We start from the raw sequence: 25,481 nt of genomic DNA on the forward strand, positions 1-25,481 counted from the left end.
CTGTGGGTTTTTGCTGGTGTTGTTTTGTTTCTTTTGTTTTTTCTTTGTTTATTTATTTAGTGGTGATAATAGGCATCATCTTGTGGGGACAGCATGGGGTTAAATGGCTTCTGATTTGTAAGGCCTGCTGAAAAAAGGTAAGGTAGAAAAATAGAAAGGATTGTTGTGGTGGGCAGGCTGATGGTCTTCAGGCAGCAACCCTCTAGAGAGTAATGTTGCTCTAGTGAAAGAGGGTGGGCTTGGATTCAGAGGAGCCATAGTGTGTTGTTTACCTATTCTGGAGTCCTATGTTGTGAGAAAAATCTTGTGTACTTCTCTGAAATTATGTTTTGAATGTTTGGTGTTGTGCATTAACTGCAGAGTTTCAGCTGCCATGGCAAACTCAGCCTATCTTGTTTGCTTCTATCCTGCTACGTGAGCATCTGCTTTGGGGTGAACAACCCCAGCACTTGACAAAAAGCCACCTGAAGGGCTAATTTTTTAGGTGTAGGGGCTGACAGCCCCCACTGCAACTCATTAGTAATCTGCTGTGTGTGCCTAGATATCCACAGGGGAAGTCATTGATGGAAACCAAGCTTGACCACAAAAACAAGCCAGGGTTAAATGGCTTGGCTCTGCTGGCACAAGCACGATGGACATCTGATGCATTTGTAGGGTTCTGGCAAGTTTCCTTTAGAAAGGAAGAACTTATGACTAGCTTCTTGTGTGTAAGATTTGGTCAGCCTTCCCTTCAGTAAGGCAAAGGCAGCAGCATTCAGGACAAACCACGAGGCCGACAGCCCCAGCGACCAGTTTCTAGTTCCTAATCTGTTGCAGGCCTCCTGTGTGGTCTGGGACAAGTCACCTCACCCCTGGGCTGGCTTGTTTTCCTTGTGGAAATGAAACCCTGTGTGTCCTTGGACTCTGATTGTCTCTGTGTTTTTCTGGAATCCATATATTCTATATTTAGGCAACTTTCTTGGTTATTGGCAGAAATCCTAACATATATCTTGTTTGGTTGATGACCTGGGCAGTCTGTTTTGAATTAGTTCCCTTGACTTGCATTATTTGTCAGTCTTCTCTTCCTTATGTTCACTTCAACAGCAATTTGATCGCTTGTGTTGGAACTAAAACATCTAACATCATGCAGCAAAGTAACTCCTCATCTTAGCTTTAAGGCTTTGCAGTTGTGCCTTTATTTACTTTAGGTTGTTTGGCCTTGGAATAATTTCTGAGCTAGCTTTCTTTGGAATTGGATGACTGAGTTTGAAACAAGACTTTGAGCTATGAGATCTTGCTGTGTCCCAGAGACAATGCTTTAAAGGCAGGGTGGCTAGGTCCTGAGTAGAGCAAATACTACATAATTCATGGTGCCTCCCAGCAGACTTAGTTTTTTAAGAAATTAACGGTTCAATCCACTTGATCTTGGTTTCCTCAGTAACTTTTAGGAATTGTTAGAGACTGATAATCAAGGATCATTCATTTTCTATGACTTCAGGCACCAAGTGGGCTGAATAAATAGCACAGAAGAGGAGAACAAACATATGTGCCCTGACCCTGAGTTGAGATCAAAAGCTGGCTTCCCTCTTCTTGCACTGATGTGGCTGTGTTTGCTACCTGAGAAGCAGCAGCAGGGCTACTGGTGACATGAGCTCTCTGTTGTGTTTCTGAAGTATGTTTTCCGTGCTTCTCAGCGCAGTGGTGAAGCAAGGATGAAGGGCGTTGTGCTGCCTTCTCCACAGAGCATGCTGGCACCGCAGGGCTGAGCACAACTTGACTTCCATTAGGAATGTCTCTATCAGTACTGTGCTCTGTTTTCTTTCTTTTTGTGATTGAGAAACCTCTGAGGTAGAGGAATAAGATTTTTTCCATGATTTATTTATTTTAGTTTCAGCTGAGAGTCATTTTGGGCACTTTGTGGCTGCAGTGGTTTGCTGGGTCTGAGCAGTGTGCAATACTAAGTCAAGTTTCATTATCCCTTCTTGCTGATATGTAAATTGCTTTTTGTCCAAATGTAGATTAAACCCTAGTTTGTCTTGTGAATTCAAAGCTGCGCACAGATTAAATTGGGAGGAGAAAGCAGCATTACTGGGGTCAGGGCCTTTGAAATGTTGCTGCATCTGATTCGATGCAGGATGGGACAATTTTACTGTGCTAGCCCAGAAAAAAGGGGAAGCCAAGGTGTACGACAAGCCAGAATGAAGCAGCTCTCCCATTGACTTGTCTGAAATAATTGCCAGCATGCAGAGAAGGGAATCTACTAGATACTAGACCAGTATCCCTCCCATAGTTAGAGCAGAACCAATGAATTTGAGTTGTTTCTTTAGTTGCACGTGCCAGTATCAACTACATTAAATCCTTCAGCTTTTTCACTGTCTTGCATATAGCCAGAAAGCAACTTTTCTTTGTATTGTAACATGCTACAGGGTGTCATCTCTTAAGATTATAGTCTCAAATGGAAAATCACTGTCTGCTCAGAATGTACTTGATTGCAAATACCTCAAAAAAAAAAAAAAAAATAGTAAACTGAAGAACTTCTAGTGAGAACCAGGACACTCCTGATTAAAATACATCTTACTCAGTCATCTTGTCCTTCTGAGCTCAGCTAGGTCGCTTTACTTAGCTAAAACCAGGTGTTTCTCTGGGCTAGAGCCCAAAGTCTGCTTCCAAGGCTTTGGCAGAAAAAAGTGGGAATACATTCAAACGGACTAGCTAATTGATCAGAAGTTAGTGCTACTTAAACTGCTTGAAGTGTTGAAATTACTTAAACAAATCTTATATTGAAAATACTTTTCAGTTGTTTATTAGTGTTGCTAGTTTTGTTTGGGCTTGTGGCTTTGTTTATTGTTTATTTAACATAAAACAGGACCACAGGCAGTGGTGTTTCCTGATGCCTAACTGCTTGGACGATTTCTTAGCTAAGAATAGGATCAAGCCATTCTTAGCTGGAAAAACCTTTTTCTGACTGCACTGCAGTTTGTCATGTCCAGTGTATTACCATCAATGTACAACTAGAATGAAGAGAGCATTGTATTCATAAAGTTTGCTTAGTGTCTTTCACACAGTGGCATAATAAAAACACACTTATCTTAAACAGAACAAGCAATCACCTCTACAGCAAAAAGTCTTTTTTTTTTTATTAAAAATCAGCACACAGATCCTTTGGCCAATAATGGCATATGTGGAAAGACATAAATACCTATACAATATACTTACACAATTACCAAATGTTTTCATCGTCACAGACAGCTTCAGGTTTCTAGCAGTTTACTCCCTATATAAATGCTGAGCAAATAAACAGTGCCACACCCTACCCCCAAATGGCAAAGTTATGTAGCTGCAAAAAAAAAAGTGCATTTTCATTCAATTGTTTAAAATATACTCAGCACAGTATCCCATGTTTATTCTGTTTCATAAAGGCACACTTAAGTAGTATCCTTCAGCTTCACATAGCTTATAAGTAACAGACTGACACATTTCTGTGTTTTAGTAGACATTACCTAAATAGTCTGTATTAGAAAGTTGTAACTGGCATATTATGTCGGCATAAAGCAGGTCCAGTTCCAGGGTAAAAGCATTTCTTGCACAGGTATGTGTAGCAACAGATCGGAGTCTTGCAGGCAGTGTGATCTAAATTAAATACAGAGCAGTATTTGGTGACAGTTTGTCAAGCATACAGCGATACCGAGAACATACTTCAACTCTGATGCTGGAGCTGAACAGAAATTAATAGAAATGCAAATCTTAATCACCTTCCCATGCTGCTGGGCTTTTAATAAAATCTACAAAGCTAACACTGAATAGAGATCCCTGCCCCCTAGAACACTACCGTTAACAGATATGGAATACAAATTCAAATGCTCAAAATGAGGTATTTCAACTACAGAAAATCCACTGTTTGTCAAAAGTAGGACATGTAGGAGCTGTATTTGAGCTGACTTCACGTGAACAAAGCGAGACATTCAGGAAAGAAAGTGTTCAGCTACAGGAATAGTATTATAAGTTTGGTTTTCCTTGTTTTTAAATTGAGATTTTATTTTTGTGGAATTTTCCAGTTAATTGGGATTAGCATCTATGCAATATATTTGCAGTATGGGTGTCTACTAAGAAAACTAAAAACCATACACCAAAAAGACAAGAATCTCCCAAGTTTGCCACGTTATTTTGTTTTGCAGCTAGAACAAAACATGAGCAACCTTAAAGAGGAAAGGGTATAATGAAGTTGTGTTAGACACGGATATCAGGTATATAAGAGGGGTGATATCAAGTATGTAAGAGTGGTCACCATCATTCCTCAGCTTCATCTTGCAAGTGTGCAGGCAGAGCACCTCGGCAGGCAAAGGGCTGTGCTGCTGTTGAGAGATGTACTGAGCCAGGTGCTTCTTCCTGACACCTGTGTAAGAAACAACTCAGGAGAATTTCAATAAGTGTTTGTATGCATCATGTTCTCCATGGGCCAAAGATCGAATGGAGATCCAGCGCTTCTCCTTCATTAAAAATTGACCCCTGTGGAAATTGTTGGGGGGCAGGTAAGGGGAGTCACAGCCAGCAATGTAAACACCTCCTGTGAACACGGAGACTGGTAGGAACAGATGAGCAGCACTCTCGCTAGGCTGAGAGACACGCAGCAGACTTTTCACCTGCACTTTGGATCCCAGTACTTTAAATAATGGCTCACATGCCAACAGATTCAAGCACTGCTTGATACGCAATTCTCATGGACGTTAAAGTACTTCCTTAAACAAATTTAAAATATGACACTTAACTACCTTTTCCTATACATAATACATTTTCAATATTTATAAATACTCACATTACAAGCATTTAATCACATATATACACACAATACTAGTTTACCCCAACTAACAAGTAGATATTTTTAAAATGCAAAAATCAATTTAAATCTCCTGTAATCTTGCAAGTATGAAATCCTTGTTTCGGAATGATACACCTTGCTGAAAAGCACATCTGCCTATCTGCCAATACATGGACATGCATTAGAATGGACACATGCTAAAATAACTTATTTTCAGTACCGTAATTTGTTTTGGAATGAAGTCAAGGATTCAGGTTTTCAAAATGGAGAATTATCATCCTTGGCAAAAGACTCTTCTTAATCTTCAATAATTCAATCAAAACAAGAGAAGAACAAAATAACATACTTGATTCCTTTGGTATTAACTACTAACTTGCTCATTTAGAAAGCAAAACTAGAGATACTGGCACCATTTTTTTTCCATTTGTGCCTTCCTGCAGGTGAGAAGAGGCTCCTGCCAAGGCAGATGAGGGAATGGTAGAAGTCGTATGAAAGTGCAGTGTGCAACAGTAAAACTGATCATTAAGAACATACGTCCAGGCATAAAAGTAAAATCTCTGGTTGTACTGGGAAAGATTTGTAGCTGACAAAGGGTATTGGCACTTAGTAGCTCTGTACTAATACTGGAAAAAAAAATCTGTGTATTAGAGTATCTGCCATGCAAGTGTTTGAATTACAGGCTCACCTAAAAGTTTGAGGGTAAATAAGATAATGAAATTGTATGAGTGATCTGTTCTACAGCCAAAAACATCCTGTCTGCATTTACTGTTCAATACCGTACCTGATGATGACAATTCTGTCAGCACTAGAATTATTTGAAGTGTAGACAGAACTGAAGGGAATAATCCCATTTACTGACATATCATTTGAGCAATTACTTAGACCTTCTGTAATATTCTTTGCTCTACTATGAGGTACTACTGGGGAAAAGGAGAGAATGTCACTGCTGGGAAATCACTCTCCTTAGAGTGCCATGCAGCTCTTAAAACAGGAGAAAAGGTTGTCTTCAAACACAAGAGTTGTCTTAAATTTGGGGGGAGGGATGGAGGGGGTAAAATCACCCTTCCTTTAAATGATAATCAGGGTGACCTACTTCTCTCTTCACCACATATTGAGTTTACTTTCTTATCTGTGCTAGACATTTTGGGGCAATCTTGCTTGAATTTTAAATACTCTCCACCAATCGAATCCTGCTAATTTACATTTTACAGAAGTAATCAAAATGTAAATCTGAAGCCTATGACATCTGACTGTGTAGTAGTCTATAGGATTACTTACTGTTGGGAGGAATGTTTCTTCACACACAATGTGTCTGGACAAAAAGCTAAGAACAACACCTATGCCTAACAACTGAAGGCTAGCTTTGTAGTGTAACTATTTGGCCAAAAATGATTTGCTCTTATCTGCCAAAAACCATAACTCATCCACCTTTTTAAATACAGACTTACTCTGTAGCTGCCAGATAATTTATGTACATGATGTCCTTAAAGCAACAGAAAGCTTAGAGACAAGTTACAGTCTAACAATTCCATTCTTGTAAATCAGAGCACTCTCCAAAGACCTGACTTTCTCCCTCCCCTACTGTGAATATCTGATGCAAAATTGTTCTCTTTACTTCAATGCTTGTCAATAACCAGCCACCTGTTCCCACTGGCAACAGCAACTGATTTGCGGCCCCATTAGAATCTTCAAACCTTGCCAAACTGACACTTGTTTCTTGCCAAGAAATAAATAGCAGATGTTAGTTTCACAATCTTACAGATAATGTGCAGGCCTGTCATGATCTTTAGCAAATATACGTTCGAATGTAAAAATCTTCCAGCAGCTTTTGATCCAAGTTAGTTACCCCCAATTTTCTGTATTATCCATATTTTGCAATCTATTATTTGCCTTCAATCCTGTAATACAAGCCTTTCCAGGTTTTTGCCACTTCTGTTTTACAAACGTTTTTACATCATGCCACATCAGTAGCTCTCAGAATTTCAGGGTTTCATTGATAGTGACATAATGAATCGTGCAAAATCTTTTCAATAATTTTTAAGCCCTAGTTACTGGGGTTCTCCCCATGTAATGGTAACCAAGCTCAGAGTCCGTTAACAATCTGCTTTTTATTTCCTCAGACTTTTCATGGGATGCCATCCTTCCTTTGGCAACACTGTGAAGGTGGCACTCCCCAGTCATACATGTAGGAAAGCCTGAGCTTAACCTCCTCCTTACAGAGCTTCCCTTCTTTAGCCAGGGTTTGGTGCTTTTCCAGCATGTCCTCGATGCTTTGCTTATGCGTTACTATGTACTTATTGTTGCAACCCCGTGACTTATACTCAGTGTCAAAACGAGGGTCGTGCACTCTCTTCACGTCAATGGGAGCCAGCCAAACCCCCAGGGAGACATCTTCGCTCTGCCACATGTTCAGGTAGTCTCTACTGAGACGCAAATAATGCACCAGGTCTGCAGAAAGCACATAACCACCACCCAGGGCATATGGTAGATAGTAGTCACAGAGCACCCAGGCACTCTCTTTCCACTTGCCACCAGATTTCACCCGACCCCGGCCGGAAAAGAAGCCCCAGTAGAGGCGGCGCGGCTCCTTGGCTCTCAGCTCTTCCACAAGTACATCCAAGCGTACAAAGGTATCATCGTCGGCCTTCAGGGCAAACTGGAAGTCAAGGTGCAGATCCAGCCAGACGTACATGGCCAGGACTTTAGCAGTCAGGTTCTCGTAGGAATCCCGCAGCTCTGGCAGAAGCAGGAGGTCCTTGTGACGGCTTTGCTCCAGCTCCAGGCTATGAAGCTCCTCAGCCCCAAGCCCGCCGGTGCCGATGACGAAGCGGCTCCAGACGTCGTCGTGAGGAGGGCGGCCAGCTGCTGACAGCCACGTGCTGCGGATGATGCTGCGGCGCTCGGTGTACTTGGGCCCGCTGGTGATGAGCACAGCCAAAAATGCTGTCTCCTGAGGGGACGGCGGTGGTGGTGGCGGGGCTGCGGGTGGCTGTGCCCCCCTCACCCCCCGAGGTGGCGGAGGCTGGTTGTGGGGGAGCCCCAGGGGGGCTGGCAGCGGCCGCAGCCCCTCAGAGGTGCACTTGGCCAGGTAGAGCAGGACCACGGCGAAGAGCGAGAGGCCGCCCAGGCCCAGGGCCGTTTTGTGGCGGCACAGCAGGCGCAGCAGCTTCATGGCGCTGGGGTGAGCAGACCCCGGCCGAAGCTCTCCTCCGTCCCCGTCTCTTGTCCGGGAGAGGACAGCTTTCCTCCGGGAGCCCTCAGCGCGCCTCGCCTGCCCTCGGAGGTGGCTTCATGGCTCCTTCCTGCCTCTTTATTATTATTTTTTTTTTTTTTGTCTTCTTCCCCTTCTCTCCTCCGGGGAGGAGCTGCCCCGGCCCTGCCTACCTGCTGAGCCCCCGGTGTGGGCAGCACCCTCCGCTCCGCTCCGCTCGCCGCCTGCCGTGTGGAGGCCGGGGCGGGAGGCGGAGCCGCGCCTACGCCGCCTCACGGCGCCCGGCGGCCGCCATCTTGCGACCGCCATCTTCCCGCGGACGCCATCTTGCGGCCGCCATCTTGCAGCAGGGCAGGCGAGGCCGGGGCGTCGCCATTTTGGGTGCGGGCACGGAGAGGCAGGAGGCGCTGAGGTGTTCAGGGCCGGGGCAGGCGGCGCCGGGAAGTCGGTACAAAAGGCATTGTTTTAACGCTTCCTGAACAGAAGGTGAACGACGAGAACAAAGCTAGGGGTGTTGCCGTGGCCAGGATAAAGCAGCTGGCAAGGAATTAGTGTTTAAAAAAAAAATCGTTCACGCTCGGAGGGGAAAATCTATTATTAATTACTAATTATTAATTAAGGGAAATAGAAGTGAATGAGGAGCTACGCTCGCTGCCCCACATTAATGTTCAGCAGCGGGGGGGGCTTGGTCCTGAGGGGAAATGGCGGCGGGGGGGGCGAGGGTTTCTTCCTGCCCTACTCCAAGATGGCTGCTCCGCCTTCGCCACGCACGCCGTGCGCATGACGCACTTCCGCCGCGGCGCTCGTCCGGCCCGCTCGCCTCTCTCCGCCAGGGGCCGCGGGGTGGGAGCGGGCCCGGGGGGGGCCGCAGGGAGCCGGGGAGGGCTCCGAGGAGCCAGGTCGGGAATGAGGAGCAACCGCAGCCCGCACAGGTACCGGGGCTGCGGGCTGGGCTCCGCGGGATGAGGGTGGTGAGGCCGCCGGGGGTCTCCCTACAGCCCCGGCCCAGTCGTGAGGGGGCCTCGTGAGGTGGGGGGGGGTGCTCGGCGCCCTCCTGTCCCGCAGCTCTGTGGGGGTTTTGTGCTCCCCAACGCCGGGCCGGGGTTCTTCTGCCTTCCCCTGAGGCCTGGGAGCTTGGAGGTGGGGGAGGTTCGTCCCCCAGCAGCAAGCAGGTCGTGAAAAGGGGGCCCCGGTGGTGCTTTTCCTGCCCCCGTGGTGTTTTTCCAGCTGCTCCCTGTTCCCAGCTACCCCTAGAATCATAGAAGGGTTAGAAAGGACCTCTAAAATCATCCAGTCTTCATGCAGTGGAGTTGTCACCCCTCGGTCATTTCTCCCCCCAAACGGCTTGATGTCGTTCAGCCTTTCTAAAGGTTTGCTGTGCTGCTGTGCCCGTTTCTGCCGCTTGACAGGGGTAGGGGTGTTGCCACAGTCAGGCTGCGGCTCCCCACACAGACAGGTGGGTGGTTCGTGCTCTGAGCTGGCCCCTTGCTAAGTGCTTGGGTTTTAGGCCTCCGGTCACCACCTGTGCCAATGCCTGAAAATGGTTTTCAGAGCAGAGCTAGGCTGCTTACAGGATGTTACCTTCTAAAGTCTTCTAATAGAGGTTAAAGCTGTGCAAAGTCAAAAAAAAAAAAAAAAAAAAAAAACAAGATCAATTTCTTGTTGTATACATTTTAATGTGAATTTTTATTCTTTCTCTGTGAATACCCGTGTTTACGTAGCTTCATCAGAATTTTAGGAGACTTTATTAATGATGTAACACTTTACAGTTCTGCTTTTGTTTATGCTCTTCCCTTTCTGTTTGTAGGTCATTTAATCCATTCACAATAATTTAATTGGCCAGTATCTGGAGTAAAAAAGGAAAAAATGATGTCAAGACAGGCCTTCCTCTGCAGTTTGGGATCTCTGTATTTGTCCCTTCTGTTTGTGTTTCTTCTAATGGATGTTTATGCAAGGCCTGCAAACAACTCAGCCCTCAAAGAAAAGGCAGCTGACAGTAAAGATGAGAATGAGATCTTGCCCCCCGATCACTTGAACGGGGTCAAAATGGAGATGGATGGACATCTTAACAAAGAATTTCATCAGGAAGTTTTTCTGGGAAAAGAGATGGAAGAGTTTGAGGAAGATTCAGAACCCAGAAAAAACAGGAAGAAGCTCATGGCCATCTTTTCAAAGTAAGTTGTGCACGCTGCCAAGAAAAGTGCAGCCTTTTTCCGATCTTTGGAGTAAAATTAGTGAATTTTTGATTTCATACTAAAAAAAAAAAAATGGTAATGGGGGAAGCATCGTTCTGTGGGCAGTGTGCTTGCCTTATTAAGATTGTAACGTGGCTGTCTCAAGTATTTTTAGAAGCAAGAACATGTTGAGAGTTGCAGTCAGTATTCAGGATTGTCAGAAAAAGTAACATTACTTTTTTTTCTAGTGTATTGGGTTTATGTGGCAAGGTTTTTGGTAGTGGGGGGCTGCAGGGGTGGTCTTTGTGGGCAGCTGCTGGGCTCTGCTCTGTGTCAGAGAGGAGCTGGCTGCAAAAGGGACCTGCTGCTGGCCAGAGATGAGCCATGAGCAACTGTTGTGCCTCTGGGAGAGCAGATTTACCCCAAGGTGAGTGCAGCAGGAGGCTGGAGGTGCTCCAGGCATGCAGCAGCAGTTCCTCTGCGGCCTGTGGAGAGGCCCCTGGTGGAGCAGGCTGTCCCCCTGCACCCATGGGTCCCCCATGGAGCAGATCTCCACGCTGCAGCCTGTGGAGGAGGTGGATGTGGCATGGAGGAGGCTGTGGCCCATAGAGAGCCCTCACAGGAGCAGTTTGGGAAGGATGGCATCCCGTGGGAGGGACCCCATGTGTCCTTATCTCAACCTCTGAGCCTTTTTTTTTTTTTCCAGCATATTTTCTTCTCCTCCCCACTTCTTTTGAGAAGAGGGGGAGTGAGAGAGCAGTTCTGGTGAAGTTCAACTGCCCAGCAGGGTGAAACCACAAACCACCACACCTAGGTTCCCACCTCAGTGAACCTGTGAAGAGTGAAATCATGTTTGTAGTTTAGATTAGAATTAGTAGATTAGGGTTTCCTGACTGGTAGGATGCCTACGCAATTAACTGGAGAAGTAGGATTTTGTTCCATCACGAAGCTTTATTGCTTTGCTGTAAGTTTGGGGTCAGTTGCCATTCGAAGTTTCTTTTTTCTCATTTGGGCTTATATTCCCTTTGGATTTTGTTTTTATTTCTCTTCTCCTCTGCAGTAATTTGCAGAAGCCACAAAACACTGAAAAAGATGCAGTGGGGAAGCCAAAAGGGGAAAAGAGACAGAGAGACAAAGGTGTAAGATGGCAATAAACAAACTAACAATTGCTTTCTGTTCATAAAACATTCTGCTGGGTGCTAAGTATTTAAAATTTGAGTGTCTGGAAATACACAGGGTTAAAAATAATTGTCTAACTGCGTATATCAAGAACTCAGAAGTTGACATGAGAATAAAAAGGTTCAATTTTTTGTAGCATTTTTGATAACTCCATATAGCTGTTTATTTGGTGTAAAATATTTTAGGCATTAAAACTTTTCCTTTTATAAAACACTTGTGTTAGGAAAGGTTTGTGTCAGCTAATGCAATTTCAGTAGGTAATTAATTGGACGTCAGTAAACGTAACAGAAACCAAAACCAAGGTGTACTGGTAGACACTAGATGGCGGAGTTGGCTTTATTTGCATTTTTGCCATTGAGGATTAATTTGATGAGAACAGCTTCGATTGCACTGGTGCTGTTACTGATGGTGTGGGGACGTGCGTTTATGTGAGATGAAGTGAGAAGGCTTAGCAAAGCTTTTTTTTTTTTTTTTTTGCTGACTTTTCATTAGCAGGGGAAAAGGTACCAATAATAACACAGATTTTTTTAAATTTTTTTGGTGTTCTCTTGATTAAAGACAGCTAAAGCCAACAGGACAACCAGAATTCCTTCTACATTTAGATTACTATTACTTACTGCGTCGATATTCAGACCACTGACTTCACTGGTAGGATGCACAAGTAGCTCTTACGTGGGACTGAAGGAACAAGTGGCAGTTTACAATTCTGTTTCAGTTCCTGTAGTCACTCTGTACTGGCCTTAATTGTCTACCAAAGCAGTTTGGTGCGAGTTAATCCATCTAAATGTAAATATGAAGATTGTGGTGAGAAGATTACATTTTCTTTATTGCTGTATACATGTTCAGTGGAAACATTGATTTGGTGGTTAATCTATCTCGTGCACAATCACAAACTGTTCGTTGCTGCCTGTTTGTTATGAAAGAGGTTGATTTAGGCAGCTTAAAGCAATCGGATTAGAGATCAACTTCAGTCAGATATTTAAAATTGCATTCTATTAGATGATCCCATTAGAAAAGCCTAAATGCATTCCGAGGAGCTTGCTTGTTTCCTGGACATTCTCTTAAAGGCTGAGTGAAGAGAGAAATACTACGAGCTTCTGACAAAAGCTAGTATCTCACAGGTGTCCAGATACTGCGAAAGTATTTTCTTTCAAGGCATAAAAAAAGCCTGCACCGTTTTTTGTTAATGAAAGCTGAGGTTCTGTGGCGTGTCAGGATGCTATAAAGTACTCAGTTCAAAGCATAACCCCTTGTCTAAGGAGTTAGTGAAAATAAAGGTGAAACGTGGAGGAAAAGCTTCCTGAATGATGTTTTTCTAGCTCTTACGTGTGACTGAAAGAGCAAGTGGCGTTTCAGAATTCTGTATTTCAGTTTCTTTCGTTGCCCTTTACTGGCCTTGCTTGTCTGCTGAAAGTCAGTCTGTATTTCCACTTCATCCCGTGAAACTGGGGCATGGTGCAGAAATCCTGGGTGCATCTTTCTAGCCTTAGCCAAGGGTAAGTGGTCAGGTACCTTCGGGCAAAGCAAATCTGTGAGAAGGTGTGAAGTGACATGCTTCTCTTTCATCCGTATCTGAACTGGGATTTTTAAAAGGAGGGGGTTAAATTAGCTGTGCATCTATAGATGATTCTCTTCTGTGCTGTAGTTTGGCATGTGTAGGTGGGTGTTGATGGGAGGGAAGGAGGAGGAAGGATGTTGAAAGCAATTGACTGTAGTTATGGTGATGTTGATTTCACTAAATCGACGGCACTGGTACTAGAACTCAGTCTTGGTGAGGTTTAAGGGAAAGTTGTCTGGTAAATTGAGTCACGTCTCTTCTGTACTAAGTACTTCAATTCAGACTGATAGATTCATCAGTTCTGTTCAGTAATGTGACGTATGTGGCTTTCTGTCAGGATGTTTGTGGTGATTGAGTTCTCTTTGTGAGTTTGAGAGTTGAGTACCCTTCTAGGATTTGCATTTTGCTGATGTTTTCAGTGACTTACAGGCAGCCCTAGTTGTGGTTTAAGAACAAAAATCTTTGTGTTAGCCAAGTGCCTTACTGTGAATTTGTCGGATCAGAGCCTTAGCTACACCTTCAGTCAACTATACCATGCACAGATATTTTCTAATTTAATTTTCCTTGTTTAAAATTAATGGATTTATCCTTTTGCTAAAGCAAAACTCCTTCTGAAACCCACAATGCCTCTAAGTATAGCTCTCTTGAAATTCACAGCTGTGACATTTTGCTTGTGTTCATAGCGCACATACAGAACAGATCTTGCCAAAACCATATCCCTCTTCCCCATGCCCCCTTTCTTAGTTTCAGGTTCATCTCACAGCTTAACAGAGCTCTCATTTCTACTGGTCTGCCTCCCATCTGTGATGGAAAGATGGTGCTAATGCCGGCTGATGTTGGACAATAAGCAGGTAGAATAAAAAAGGGGAGAAAGGGATGTTTTAAGCTTTCTTGTTCTGGAATATCCAGGATAGATCTTGGATTTACGTTGTTCAGTTAAGAGAGAGTAATGTGAATACCTTGATTTGTATTTTCCTAACGCATACAATCAAAAACTCAACCGATAACTTCTGTGTATCTCCTATGATTTAAGTAATGCCTTGCTTTGAATTCTGGTTTTAAAAATTATTTTCTGTATCTGCTTTTCTTGAATGAATCAGAAACCAACTCTGAAGTTGTAAGTACTCAGTGATCAAGGAAATCTTTTATCTGTAGTCCTTTAGGTAAGAACACTGCCACCTTACAGGCGCGCACACAGTACATCAAGCAACATTGCAGTGTTGTCATTCAGGTACCTGAAAACATGAATCTGAAAAATCCGAGTGGCCAGCTGTTTATTGGTAACACTTCCAGGCCTTTTGAAAGATGGCCACAGAAGTCTGATTTTTAGTGGCTTGTGGTTGAGAAACAGGGTTGAAATGTTTAAAAGCTGTTCTTCCAGGCTTAACATCTATCTTCAATACAGCCATTATCACAGGGCTTTTGTTAAGGAAAGTTTTACAATTATCCTATCAAGTGGAATACTCACAACACCTTAGGGTAAGAAACAAGTCACCATTTAGCCTGTGAATAGATAATAAAAAATAGTTTGAATAGTCACAGGTATGTTAACCTTTAATTTAGAATGATTAGAATCTGTTATTTCTGATACACATATTACTGAAATATATTAAGATTAATGGTAGTTATCACACTGCATAAACTATTTGGGATGCAGTTTATCTGTTACTTTCTTTGGGAAGAGACAGATGAACAAGGTAAATTTCCTTCTGTAGTCTTCATTTCTGAATTGAGAGTTGTGCTAACCGTAGTCCCTGCTGTATAGGAACTTTTTCTGTCAAGTCAGGAAATAGTATGCTACAGACCTAAGTCTCTACCAATTAGAGATGGCACGCTCTAGCTGAGAACTGGATAATGCTAGAAAAAGTACAATCAATATTATTTTTGGAGCTGCAGTATCATGATGTGTTGAAGTTGTCACAAAACTTCTCGACACAGATTACTGAGGAAGATTTGAGCAAAGTTATCTGTGCTGATAATCTTGCTTGGATTCAGATTGTTTTAGCGTAAATCATTTCTTGCCAGTTCTTGTTCTTTGGCAATTTTTTAAGGACTCCATAAGAACATACTAATATTTACTAATATCTTTGGAGTGCGCAGGCATGTCTGCTTCAGAGAAGTGGTTCCCATCAGCTTGATATTGAATTGGTTCTCCATGAATTAGTGGCATTTGGTTGTTTGGCAACACAATTATCTAAGCTCTTCATTATAAGTGGAAATGTTTTCAGTAGCCTGTTCTGAGTGAGATGGTTACCTGAGGAAACATGGACAATCTTTTTTTTTTATTCCCTTAGATGTAAGCTTGCTACAGGACCATACCTCATATTTCACATGACTGTAAATGCTCCTCTCAAAAGCAGCAGTGCTGTTTGTGGGCACTGAATAGATTTTACCTCGCTGTAAGGGATGGCTGTTTGTTCTTGAAAATCTGAGTCACTGGAGACTTCTTGTGAACTATGGTAGCAGAACACAGGTGTACATTCATGACCTAGAGGAGCAATGAATGGGATGTTTGTTACCTCCTTAGTTACAATGCGATTTAAATGGAAAGTACAGTTTGGAAGTAGTCAGTTTGATAGCTTACATCTAAAGAAATTAGAATGTAAAATGTTGACGGGAGGAAAAAGGCTTTTGTTTTCTCCTTTTTGGTAGTACCTACTGCATTTCAAAACCCCCATCTATTTACCTGCTAAGTGCAAGGTGGCAGGAGTGGAATGTGACCGTTTTACTGGTTTTGCTGTTGTTTACTGAAAAGTTGTTAACGCTGAGTCAGTGCATGCATATATATGTAGAAAGATGTGGTTACAGTTTTTTAAAAACACCAGCACTGCACTTATAGTTCTGTATTTTAGACGATCAAACGCTAGGGTTGTTATTTGTCTTCAGCTTTTAACATTTAGCTGACATTTAAATGCAAATCACATTTAATAACTTGACTTTCAATGACAACACTTCAGTAGTGCTAAGACTGATTCAAACAGATAAAGTCAGGTTGTTTTTTTAAATTGAACAAGAATGCTTGGTGGTGTGTTTTTAAATATAATCTTGCCTATTACATGTTACTGCTGTCTTTTCATTTTTAAATCTTGTTATATCTTTAGTAAATATATGTTAAAAAACTCTTAGGGTGGCAGGTTATTACTATTTTTTGTTGTTTGTATTTTTTCAATTGTGACTTTTATATTCTTTTTATGAAATAAGCATTAATGGAAATGCTTGTTTGGCAGTCTGTCTGTCTTGATAAAGCAGTATTGGTAGTACGTGAATGAGAGCAGTGGAGATTGGACATCTGCTGACAATTTAGCCAGTGAGACAGAAAAAGTATACAAGTGTTTCCCAACAAGTACATAAGTGTAGCTCAAAAGCACTGTGTGCAGGCATATATTTTGATAAAACATAGCCTAGTCACTGTAAAAATAATGGGAACAACTAAATGTGCTCTTTTAAGAATTAAAATCTATCACCTGTAGTGTATTACCAGAGATCAAGGGATCGTAGAGGAAGCTTGATTTCCGCTCCCCTCCCTTGCTTACAAGTAATAGTATTAAGTAGTTTGAAAGTCCTTGCACTGAGGATATTCACCTTATATTTTCATTGTTTTTGATGTTTGCAACAATTGTAATGTGAGCTAGGCACACACAGAGAGGCAGCTTATCAGTAAACATCAGAGATCTTGAAAAATCAAGGGAAAAACGTAAATTGAGAGGGACTTACTGGTTTGGGAGAATGTTAGGGAAGAAATTTGTCCAAGTAGTGACAGTCAGCTGCAGCTGGCCGTTGACAGTTCTGACCCATTAGGAAGTGAGCTAGTATGCAATGAGCAATGTCTTTGTAGTTTTCTCTACTTTAAAAATGTGTTCATGAATAGAATACCAAAATGAGTTAACGTACAGCAAAGTGAAGTAGGGCTGGATGTTTTTGAACTAGGTAGTTACCTCGATGTTCCTGATTTGAGACAGATGGGTGTGAAAAACAAGGAAACTTTCTACCATGCATGCTTAAGTCCAGAGTCTATACAGTCATCTGTGTTTAATTATGAAACCATTTGTTAACTTGCTGCTTGTTTATAGTTCAAAGACTCTACAACTTCTCAGACGTGCTTATAAATATACTACTTTTTAAAGCCACCTAGGTTTGTTATTGTTGAATGATTTGTTTAGAATCTACAAATGCTCCCCCAAATCAAACAAACAAAAAACCATCCTTGTCTTCTATTCCTCCATAGGGTGGATATAAATAATGATAAAAAGATAGGTGCTAAAGAGATGCAGCGCTGGATCATGGAAAAGACGGATGAACATTTCCAGGAAGCTGTGGAGGAGAATAAAATGCATTTCCGGGCTGTGGACCCTGATGGTGATGGTAAGACAGAATGTTTCCTCCATCTCCTGATGACATCCAATTCAGCTGCTAGCTGGCAAACTGACAGACTGCTCGTTTGATGTGCTGTGCTAAAATCCTAGTTGCTTTGGACTGCATGTAATCCTTCACCTCTCAAGGGTTTTGATCCGTACAGAAGACAATAGAGCAAAGAAGTAATGTGTTTGTCAACACCGTAGTTCTCTGACTGCGATCTTATTTCTCTTGAATTCATAGGAAATCCTAATTGGCTCTGCCAGGGATGAGGTGAGGATCGTGACATAAATAGGTTATTTTCACAAGGCTTATCTGCTATAAGGAAACATGAAAGTGAATTGGGTGACAGCTGTCATGTTGCCGTTCATAAAGCTTAGTGTAGTGGTTATAGTGCTGAACCAAAAGATTTTAGCACGTGCCATTTTAAGAGATGAGACCAAAAGTTTACCATTTAACTATAATGTTGTGTCTGAGGGTAGGTTCTCTCTTACAGGCCATGTGTCCTGGGATGAATACAAAATCAAATTCTTGGCAAGTAAGGGATTTAACGAAAAAGAGATTGCAGAGAAGATCAGAAACAACGAAGAGCTGAAAATAGATGAAGAAAGTAAGTGGAGACAGTTGTTCGTGAATTATGTTTTTCTTTTACTTTCCTAAATTCTGAATATTAAAACTGTTCTTAATGCGAGATGAATGTTTTAGCTGTTCTGCTGCCTCTATGCAAATATAGAACGTGTAAGTCATAAGACAGAAATACTCAATTTTAACTCAATTCTGCAGTTCCAACACTCTGGATAGAGGTATTTATACTAAAAATCTTTGTTCCCTTTTTGTTACTCTGACTTGTGTTTAATGCTCTGCTAAAATGTGTTAACCTGTGTTATCTGTGGCCCATTCTCTTGTTAACTGGGGTACCACGTCCCCGGTTGCTCTGAATGAGAGGAAGCTGGGTGTACTTGATTTCTGAGATTGAGGAGGGGCATGTGTACTATCAAACCGTGTTGTGGTTAAATAGGTGTGTGCTCAGGCACTGTGAAGAATGCTAGAAAATAGCAGGTTGCCTAACAATTGTTTCGTGTTTCATCTAAGTTCTCTATTGAGAGAATCTTTAGGTTAGTGAGATTAATCATTTCTTCCTTATTACTTTTGAAACTTTCATTTAAATTTGACTTGTTATGAACACGGTAACGCTTAACAGAGTAATCTTCCCCCCATTACCCATCTAAAAGTACTTAGGCTTACTGTTAAGTAGAACATGAAGCCTTAGTCTTTCCTTGCAGGAATTAGTCATTTAAAAATGGGTTATGTTATATTTTCCATTCATCAAAAAGCAACTACAATGCAAATGGGCCTTTTGAATTTTATGGCGGGGAAAACACCTGTGCAGCATGTTTTATGGCAGTGTGGTTAACTACAGTTTACAGGAATGCTCATCAGATAAAAGATTTGCTGAATAAGGAAAGCATGTGCATAACTCCTCTACCTAGGTACCAAGCCTTGTTTGGGAAAACCAAATGAGTTATCTACCGCTTCCTGAGGATGACAGGCAAAACTCATTTTCATACGCCACTGTTGTGCAAAAGCTTTTTGGTTTTTGTTTAATTGGCTGCATAATAGAAAATAACTGAACGTGTGGAATGTAAGACGTTCTGAGTTTTAGGGAGAAGCAGGTAATGTTCTCTAGCATGCTACAGTTTGAAAGCCAAGCCAAAACTGGGGACACAATTTTATATTTACCTTAGGCAGATAACCCAGTTTTGAACTGATGACTGATACTTGAGCTTTGTTTAGGACTAAAAAGCAGCAAAAGGGAGGCTGTCTTTTGTTTTATAATATTTGGGATTGGCTACACCATGATTTGATTATTCTAACTGGTGTTTTAAAGAATTAAAACATTCACAAATGTACCTTCAGGTTCATATTAAGACTCCGAAGGATTTCTTTATTCTTCACCAAAAAAAGAAAAACATTCAATGAAGACTTAAATCTTAATTGCAGCTACAATTTCAAAAATTGAGGTACAGCCATTGCTGCTGCTTTTTCTTATGCAACCAAAAGCATGCTGGTGATATTCAAGACACTTCATTGCGCAATGACTGTAGTCTTTCAGAGCGTTTTTAAAACTTGTGAAATGCAAATACTTCATATTCATGTTTGGTAGTGTATTTTGCAGATAGGGTGTGCCACAGACTTGTATTTTTCTTCCAGTTTGTCATTTAGAAAATGCCTACACCAGAAAAAGAATGCTCTGTACAGGTATTTTTTTCCTGTTTGGTTATGTTCAGGACCACTGGTTGCATGTCCTGTTCATGCTGTGTGTTGTAGGGTGGTTTTTCAACAAGTCAGTGGCATAGTTTTAGCGGAAACTCATCTTCAAATTATGATTCTCGGTTGAGCTTAGGAAAAAACTCACTTAGAAAGTGCTTGTTGACATGATGTAAGATGAAATAGGTGGAAATGTAAAGTGATTTCTGCTGCTGCTGTTTGTTCATACGTGTGCTTAGACTTCCATTTCTTTTTTGTAGCACAAAGATTTCTTTATCATAGTAACAATTAAAACATGTATGGTTTAGGTCTGTATCAAAATGCAATCAGTTTTCGGGACAGACAAGATAACTAAAAGGAGTAATAAGTACTCATATCCTGAAGTGACTGGAAACTAAAATACATTTCTTGGTGTGTACTTAACGTTTCCGAGTTCTCTTTTGTAGCGCTACCTTCTTAGGTCTCTCATAGTTGCAAAAAAACAATTTTTCAGGCTGAAATACTGGATGCTGCTTCTGAGCCAAAGGATATAGGCTTTCTGGGGGGGAGATTATTTTGGATTCTGAGCCTTTGACAGGGTAAAAGAAAAAAGGAGGAGCAAGGACAGTGCAGAAGTCTTCTTACAGTGTCCCTATTCACTTCTTACATTGAAATTTTGATCCAGGTGTAGCTAAATATTTTCATCTCCTAATTTCAGCTCAGTGATTTGGTTAAAGGATCTTTCCTAGTGTTGCAGCACTAACTTTTCCAAACTAATTGTGTTTTGTTTCCCTTTAGCACCCTCTTTCCCTAGAAGGTTAACTGTATAATAACTGGTTCTTAGGTCATCCTTGTTTAAACAATTGACTAGGGGTAGGTATATTTTTTAAAACTGTCAACCTTAAACATAACGGTTTTAATCTTAAATTTCTAGCACAGGAAGTTTTAGATAACCTGAAGGATCGGTGGTACCAAGCTGACAACCCACCTCCTGATATGTTGTTGAATGAAGAAGAATTCTTGTCCTTTCTTCACCCAGAGCATAGTAGGGGAATGCTGAAGTTCATGGTCAAAGAAATCATCCGAGATCTGGGTATGCCATTTTAAAAGATGTTTTCTTCAGAGTTGTTTACTTGCAAACTGTTTTGTTGGGTGAATGTGAGATTATTGTACTGCCGTGGCTCTATCTGAAATTTTGGCATGTCTTGTTTGCTGTTTTACACATTCCAGTATGACGTGTTAAGAAAAACATGCTGTTAGCACAAATATTGGTATATCAATGAGGTTGTCTGTGCATTGTTCAAGACTAAATTTAGTCTGTTAAGGAGCAGCACAGCATTATATGTTATGAAGGTATTCTGAGTACTTCTTACAGAGCTGATCAGCTGCCCCAGCTTCACACTCAAGTGCTGCTGCATCATAGGGTCTCTTAGCAATAGTAGAAAAGGGTTGAATATTAAAATACTCTAAAATATATTTATATGAATGTTTAATGAGGCACTAATTGCTTTGTACTTCTGCAGTGTAGCAACCATGTAAGAATTGACATACACTTAGGAAAACGGAAATAGTTGAGGTTTCTAAGAAAAAAATATTTTTTTAAATATTCCTGAGTACTGTCAACAAATGTTTTTTCCTGGTGAGTGAATAGTTATGCATATTTGGAACTGCTAGAACACCTCAAAAAAAAAAAAAAAAAAAAAAGTGAACTTCAACTTTGCTAGTAGTTGGCTTAATAAATATGAAGAGTTTCCAGAGTTTCCAGTGATGTTTAAGTGTCGTGTGCACAGACAAAACAATTCCAGTGCACGGTCGTTTATGAATATTAATTTACTTGATATGCTGATATAAGAAGAGACTGCACACAGCTGTCAGAAACTTTCAGTTGCAGCAGATACAGGGTGGAAAAAAATAACACAGCAACATCAATAAAATAAATGCCCAGCCTGTCAGCTGGTGTATCTTTCAGGCCCAGCAGACAACTCTGACGTGAAGGAATATCTCATTTTTATGGACATTAAGCAAATACTTTTCAGTTTCCATGTACTTCTGTTGTAGATCAAGACGGAGATAAGAAGCTTACCCTTTCAGAGTTCATTTCATTGCCTGTTGGTACTGTAGAGAACCAGCAAGCTCAAGACATTGATGATGATTGGGTAAAAGACAGAAGAAAGGAGTTTGAGGAGGTTATTGATGCAAACCATGATGGTATTGTCACAATGGAGGAGCTGGAGGTGAGTCTCCATCAAACAGTTCGAGTTCTTGAAGTCAATAGGTGGTTTTTAAATACAAGACTGAGACTGCTTTAGAGATTATGAAGCTCAGAAATATTTGAATGAACAGTACAGGATGTGTGTACTGTTTTGGATTATAGTATTGTGCATCAGTGCTTGGAGTAGGCTGTTGTACTGCTCTTTCTCGGAGAAGGGGGAGTTTTCCTAGCGTAACTATTATTCATAGGTATGCTGTTAGGGTTTTTTGTCACACAGACACTTGCATGGATATGTAGTGCATGAAAGCAAGTCAGTGCACCTAATGAAATTTGTGGTGAATGGGACAATGAGTCATACTTCCACGTACAAAACAAGTAATTGGCAAACTGTGTATTCATTAAAAAAAAAAAAAAAAAGTCAAACAGGCAAAATGAACAAACCTTGGGGCCCCAGTAGCTTAGAAAATAGCAGAGAGCTCTATCTTTCCAAGTGTTTTTTGTAACTTTTTTAAGTGTGGTTTGTAGATTGTAGCCTTTTCAGGCTTTTGTTTGCGGAAGGAAGGATTTAATGCTTAATTTTTGAGACTTCAACCTGGGTAGTTTAAAACGGAACAAGAAAGTTCTCAAATGAACATCCTCCAAAAAGATTATGTCCAAAAACAATAAATGTAGGAGATACAGAAAGACACTGTACTGATTTTAATTCTGAATTTATATTTCTTCACAAATTACTGGATTTGATGGTGGGTTTATTTTGCAACCAAAATGTCAAAAATATTTGTGGGTACTGGCATGAACTGAGAAAATTTGTATTTCTTAGAATGGACAAGGAAGCAGTGAATGGAAAAATAGCCAGGAGGTGAATGTAAGTCTGAAACAAAGATGTTCTAATGCTCTTTTTTATGACTTACATTTGCTTTAGGGTGTTTTATGTTGTTCTCACAATTGTTGAAGTTTTTGTTGAAGTTTACAAGAAGCCAGGGTTGATAATCCTGGTGTGTGGAAATGTTTTCTTGGTTACTGAAAATGACTGATTTTCTTGTCCTAGGAATATATGGATCCTATGAATGAATACAATGCCCTAAATGAAGCAAAGCAAATGATAGCAGTAGCAGATGAAAATCAAAACCACCACTTAGAGCTGGAGGAGATCCTAAAATACAGTGAATACTTCACAGGCAGCAAACTTATGGACTATGCACGTAACGTCCATGAGGAGTTCTGACCCTGCTCGCTTTTCCAGAGTTCTGAAGCACTTTCCTGCTTTCAAAATAAAAATAAAGGAACAAAAACCAACACTCACAAACGGACAGAAAATTTCCTTGCTGCTATCTGTGTTATATGCGTACAGTGTGTTGTACTAGACTAAAAAAAAAACTTCCGTCCATATAGAAGATCTACAGCTTTGCCTTCAATATGTTTAAAAAGAAAAAAAGTTGATCAAATAATGAGGCAGGTACTGGACTATGTTGGTTCACCCTGTTTTGTACAGTTAATCCAGCTGAAGTTTCAGCTGCTTTTTGCTAATTGTATTTGGTGGAGGTATCTTAAATATTTAACTTTTCTTGTTGCCCTCATAGCTGCTGATCCATGGAAATCACAAGTAACACTGAAAGATGTTGGCTTTTGTAAAGGGGATTGCGGTTCAGATACGTGTGTTCTGGCCCCATGAGGATATCCATACATAGACTGATTGGAAATACTTTTGTTTTGCTCAACAAATTTTACATTTGTATTTTGTTTATGGTCATATTCATTTCAGAATGTTTTAGTTACGAAAATCAGTAAATTGGATCAGGTTGCTGCTGCCTGGACTGTTCTTGCTGTGTGTGTTGTTTTTTCCAGTCATGCTTAGTTCTTCTACTGTCCCACTGCTTTGTGTAGTCAATATACATTTAATGGTTTGTGTTCAGTATCAGTGGGTTCCTTGGTTTTTGTCATTGTTTGTCTCAGGAATTCAGTTCTTACTGGATTTTACTTTGCTTAACACTGTAATTAACTTGCTATATCCAATAAGTGCTGTTCTCTTACCTATCTCCAGTAACTGTTACATGTATTTAAGAGTCAGGAGAAAAAAGATGATAGTCATGTTCCTGAGATTCCTAATTCAGCTGTGATAATTTGGCTAATCTTTCATTTTTATTCGTAAGGCATCTCAACCCAGCTATGCGTTGCTGGGAAAATAATACAAGTTCTCCTTCCATCATTGAATGTTTTTTAAGAGCTGTGGGGAAGAACTTATTTTAAATACTACAGAGAAACTCGTCCACATCTACTTTAAAAAGAAAGCTGGTGATAGGATTTGTAACTGCACTGTGAATGTGGAAGACTTGAGATTGCTTAGGTCTTAAAAAAGGAAAAAAAAAAAAAATAAGATTTCACAATGAGACAATGGGGAAGGTTTCTCTGTAGACTTCAGATGCTGCACAGAACAATGGGGTTCACCTAGATGTATGATTCCTACTTAACTACAGTTTACTGTTGAAACTGGTATAGTTACTTGTTTCTGTGCAGATTTTCTTTCAAAAAATTCTTCATTGATGCTGAATGGTAAGGCAGGGGGAAATACAGGCTTCGCTTTTTGAATTGCCTTTGTTAGAGCAACGTGCAGTCAGCATTTGAGAAGCTTTTTGATCAGTCTATTTTTGGGTAGTATCTGAAAGCATCAAGCAACGCAAAGGTCATATTCACTGTCTAAACAGAAAAAAAAACCTTTTTTTTCTCTAGTTCTGTCTTTACTGTAATAACCCCTCTTTTTGAGGGGTTGCCTGAAAAATCCAAGATAGATATTATGTTTGATTAAATTTATTCCCTTAATATAATGTAAATATAAGTATGGCTGTCTTTCGGTTCCAGTATTCACTTTGACTTTTTACTTTTTTGTTGTTAAATGGCTTGTATCAGAGTCTTTTGATATGCATATAAATAATTTTCTTTGTGCTTTGGAAATGTTGCTGATTTTAGGTTTTTTAGTGAATGGGGAAAAAAAATCGAACTCTTCAGATGAAAGACATCAAAATATGATTTGAAAGAAGTGTAAGAAATGGCTAAATTCAGGTGATAATCTTGTGTTGAAAGGAGCTTACGGAGACTGACCTAGGAAGTTGGACACGTTGGTCAGTCCCCGCTGTCTTCCACATGTACTTGATTGCAGAGTCTGTGGAAGTTCAGAACCAAATCTGTCCAAAAATGTTCAATAAAAGCAGGACAAGGTCTTATTTTAGACCCATAGCATGGCTCAGCTCACCACTCTGAAACTTTTCCTGCTGCCACTGAGTCCCCGTGGCAATGTCAAACTGCCTGGGAGAGGCTAACTGGCATTGCCAAAAACCCAGCCGAGGGCTGTAGTAAATGCCAGGGAGAGAGCACTGTGGTTATGCCATGTTTTATTTACTTGCATAATACTGGCCACATAAAGGACTGGCAAAACCAAGCCTGGTAATGCTTGAGGATGCTCTACGTAAAAGTTGAACTGAAAGTTTGTGCGCTGACTGCTTTCATTAACGAGTATTTCATTTGTATTAAAGCATCCTAAAAAAAAAAAAAAAACCTTAAAAAGAATCTCAGTGCTTCGTCATTGCTGCTCTAGCATTTGGAGAGTTTTCAGTTTAAATGTATGTAGCAAATTTTAAACTATACCTTGCTTCTGAATATAATGAGGGTTTGTTTTCAGTTTCCTACTGAATAATAATTGACTTACTGAACAAGTAAAGTCTGCTGCTGTTTGTGAAAGAATATTTTTTAAAAGTCTG

The 25,481-nt window shown here is 40.8% G+C and overlaps 2 protein-coding genes across 4 annotated transcripts; one reads left to right on the forward strand and one right to left on the reverse strand.

Annotated features, from left to right (window-relative positions):
- Positions 1-23,548, forward strand: SDF4 (stromal cell derived factor 4). Of its 3 annotated transcripts, none has more exons than XM_084494982.1 (7): positions 1-137; positions 9,814-10,180; positions 17,143-17,279; positions 17,767-17,880; positions 20,452-20,610; positions 21,576-21,751; positions 22,778-23,548. In XM_084494982.1, exons 2-7 carry the CDS (start codon positions 9,873-9,875, stop codon positions 22,952-22,954), a joined length of 1,071 nt encoding a protein of 356 aa, XP_084351108.1. In that variant the 5' UTR covers positions 1-137; positions 9,814-9,872; the 3' UTR covers positions 22,955-23,548. The 3 variants fall into 3 exon arrangements, with proteins under 3 accessions (XP_084351108.1, XP_084351109.1, XP_084351110.1); XM_084494983.1 differs by lacking the exon at positions 1-137 and adding an exon at positions 8,336-8,492; XM_084494984.1 differs by lacking the exon at positions 1-137 and adding an exon at positions 8,789-8,938.
- B3GALT6 (beta-1,3-galactosyltransferase 6) lies at positions 4,750-8,246 on the reverse strand. The gene has a single exon (XM_084494985.1). The coding sequence runs from the start codon at positions 7,965-7,967 to the stop codon at positions 6,921-6,923; it is 1,047 nt and encodes a 348-aa protein (XP_084351111.1). The 5' UTR covers positions 7,968-8,246; the 3' UTR covers positions 4,750-6,920.
- Positions 23,549-25,481: the final 1,933 nt, after the last annotated feature.

This window comes from Aythya ferina (genome assembly GCF_964211825.1).
Source record: "Aythya ferina genome assembly, chromosome: 21".
Classification (NCBI taxonomy): domain Eukaryota; kingdom Metazoa; phylum Chordata; class Aves; order Anseriformes; family Anatidae; genus Aythya; species Aythya ferina.

What these genes read in the sequence shown, in the direction of transcription:
- B3GALT6 (XM_084494985.1), bottom strand. Translation starts at nt 7,967, where the DNA reads ATGAAGCTGCTGCGCCTGCTGTGCCGCCACAAAACGGCCCTGGGCCTG.
- SDF4 (XM_084494982.1), top strand. Translation starts at nt 9,873, where the DNA reads ATGATGTCAAGACAGGCCTTCCTCTGCAGTTTGGGATCTCTGTATTTG. An exon ending in TGTGGACCCTGATGGTGATG is followed by an intron (nt 17,280 to 17,766) that starts GTAAGACAGAAT and finishes TCTCTCTTACAG; the next exon opens with GCCATGTGTCCTGGGATGAA. An exon ending in GCTGAAAATAGATGAAGAAA is followed by an intron (nt 17,881 to 20,451) that starts GTAAGTGGAGAC and finishes TTAAATTTCTAG; the next exon opens with CACAGGAAGTTTTAGATAAC.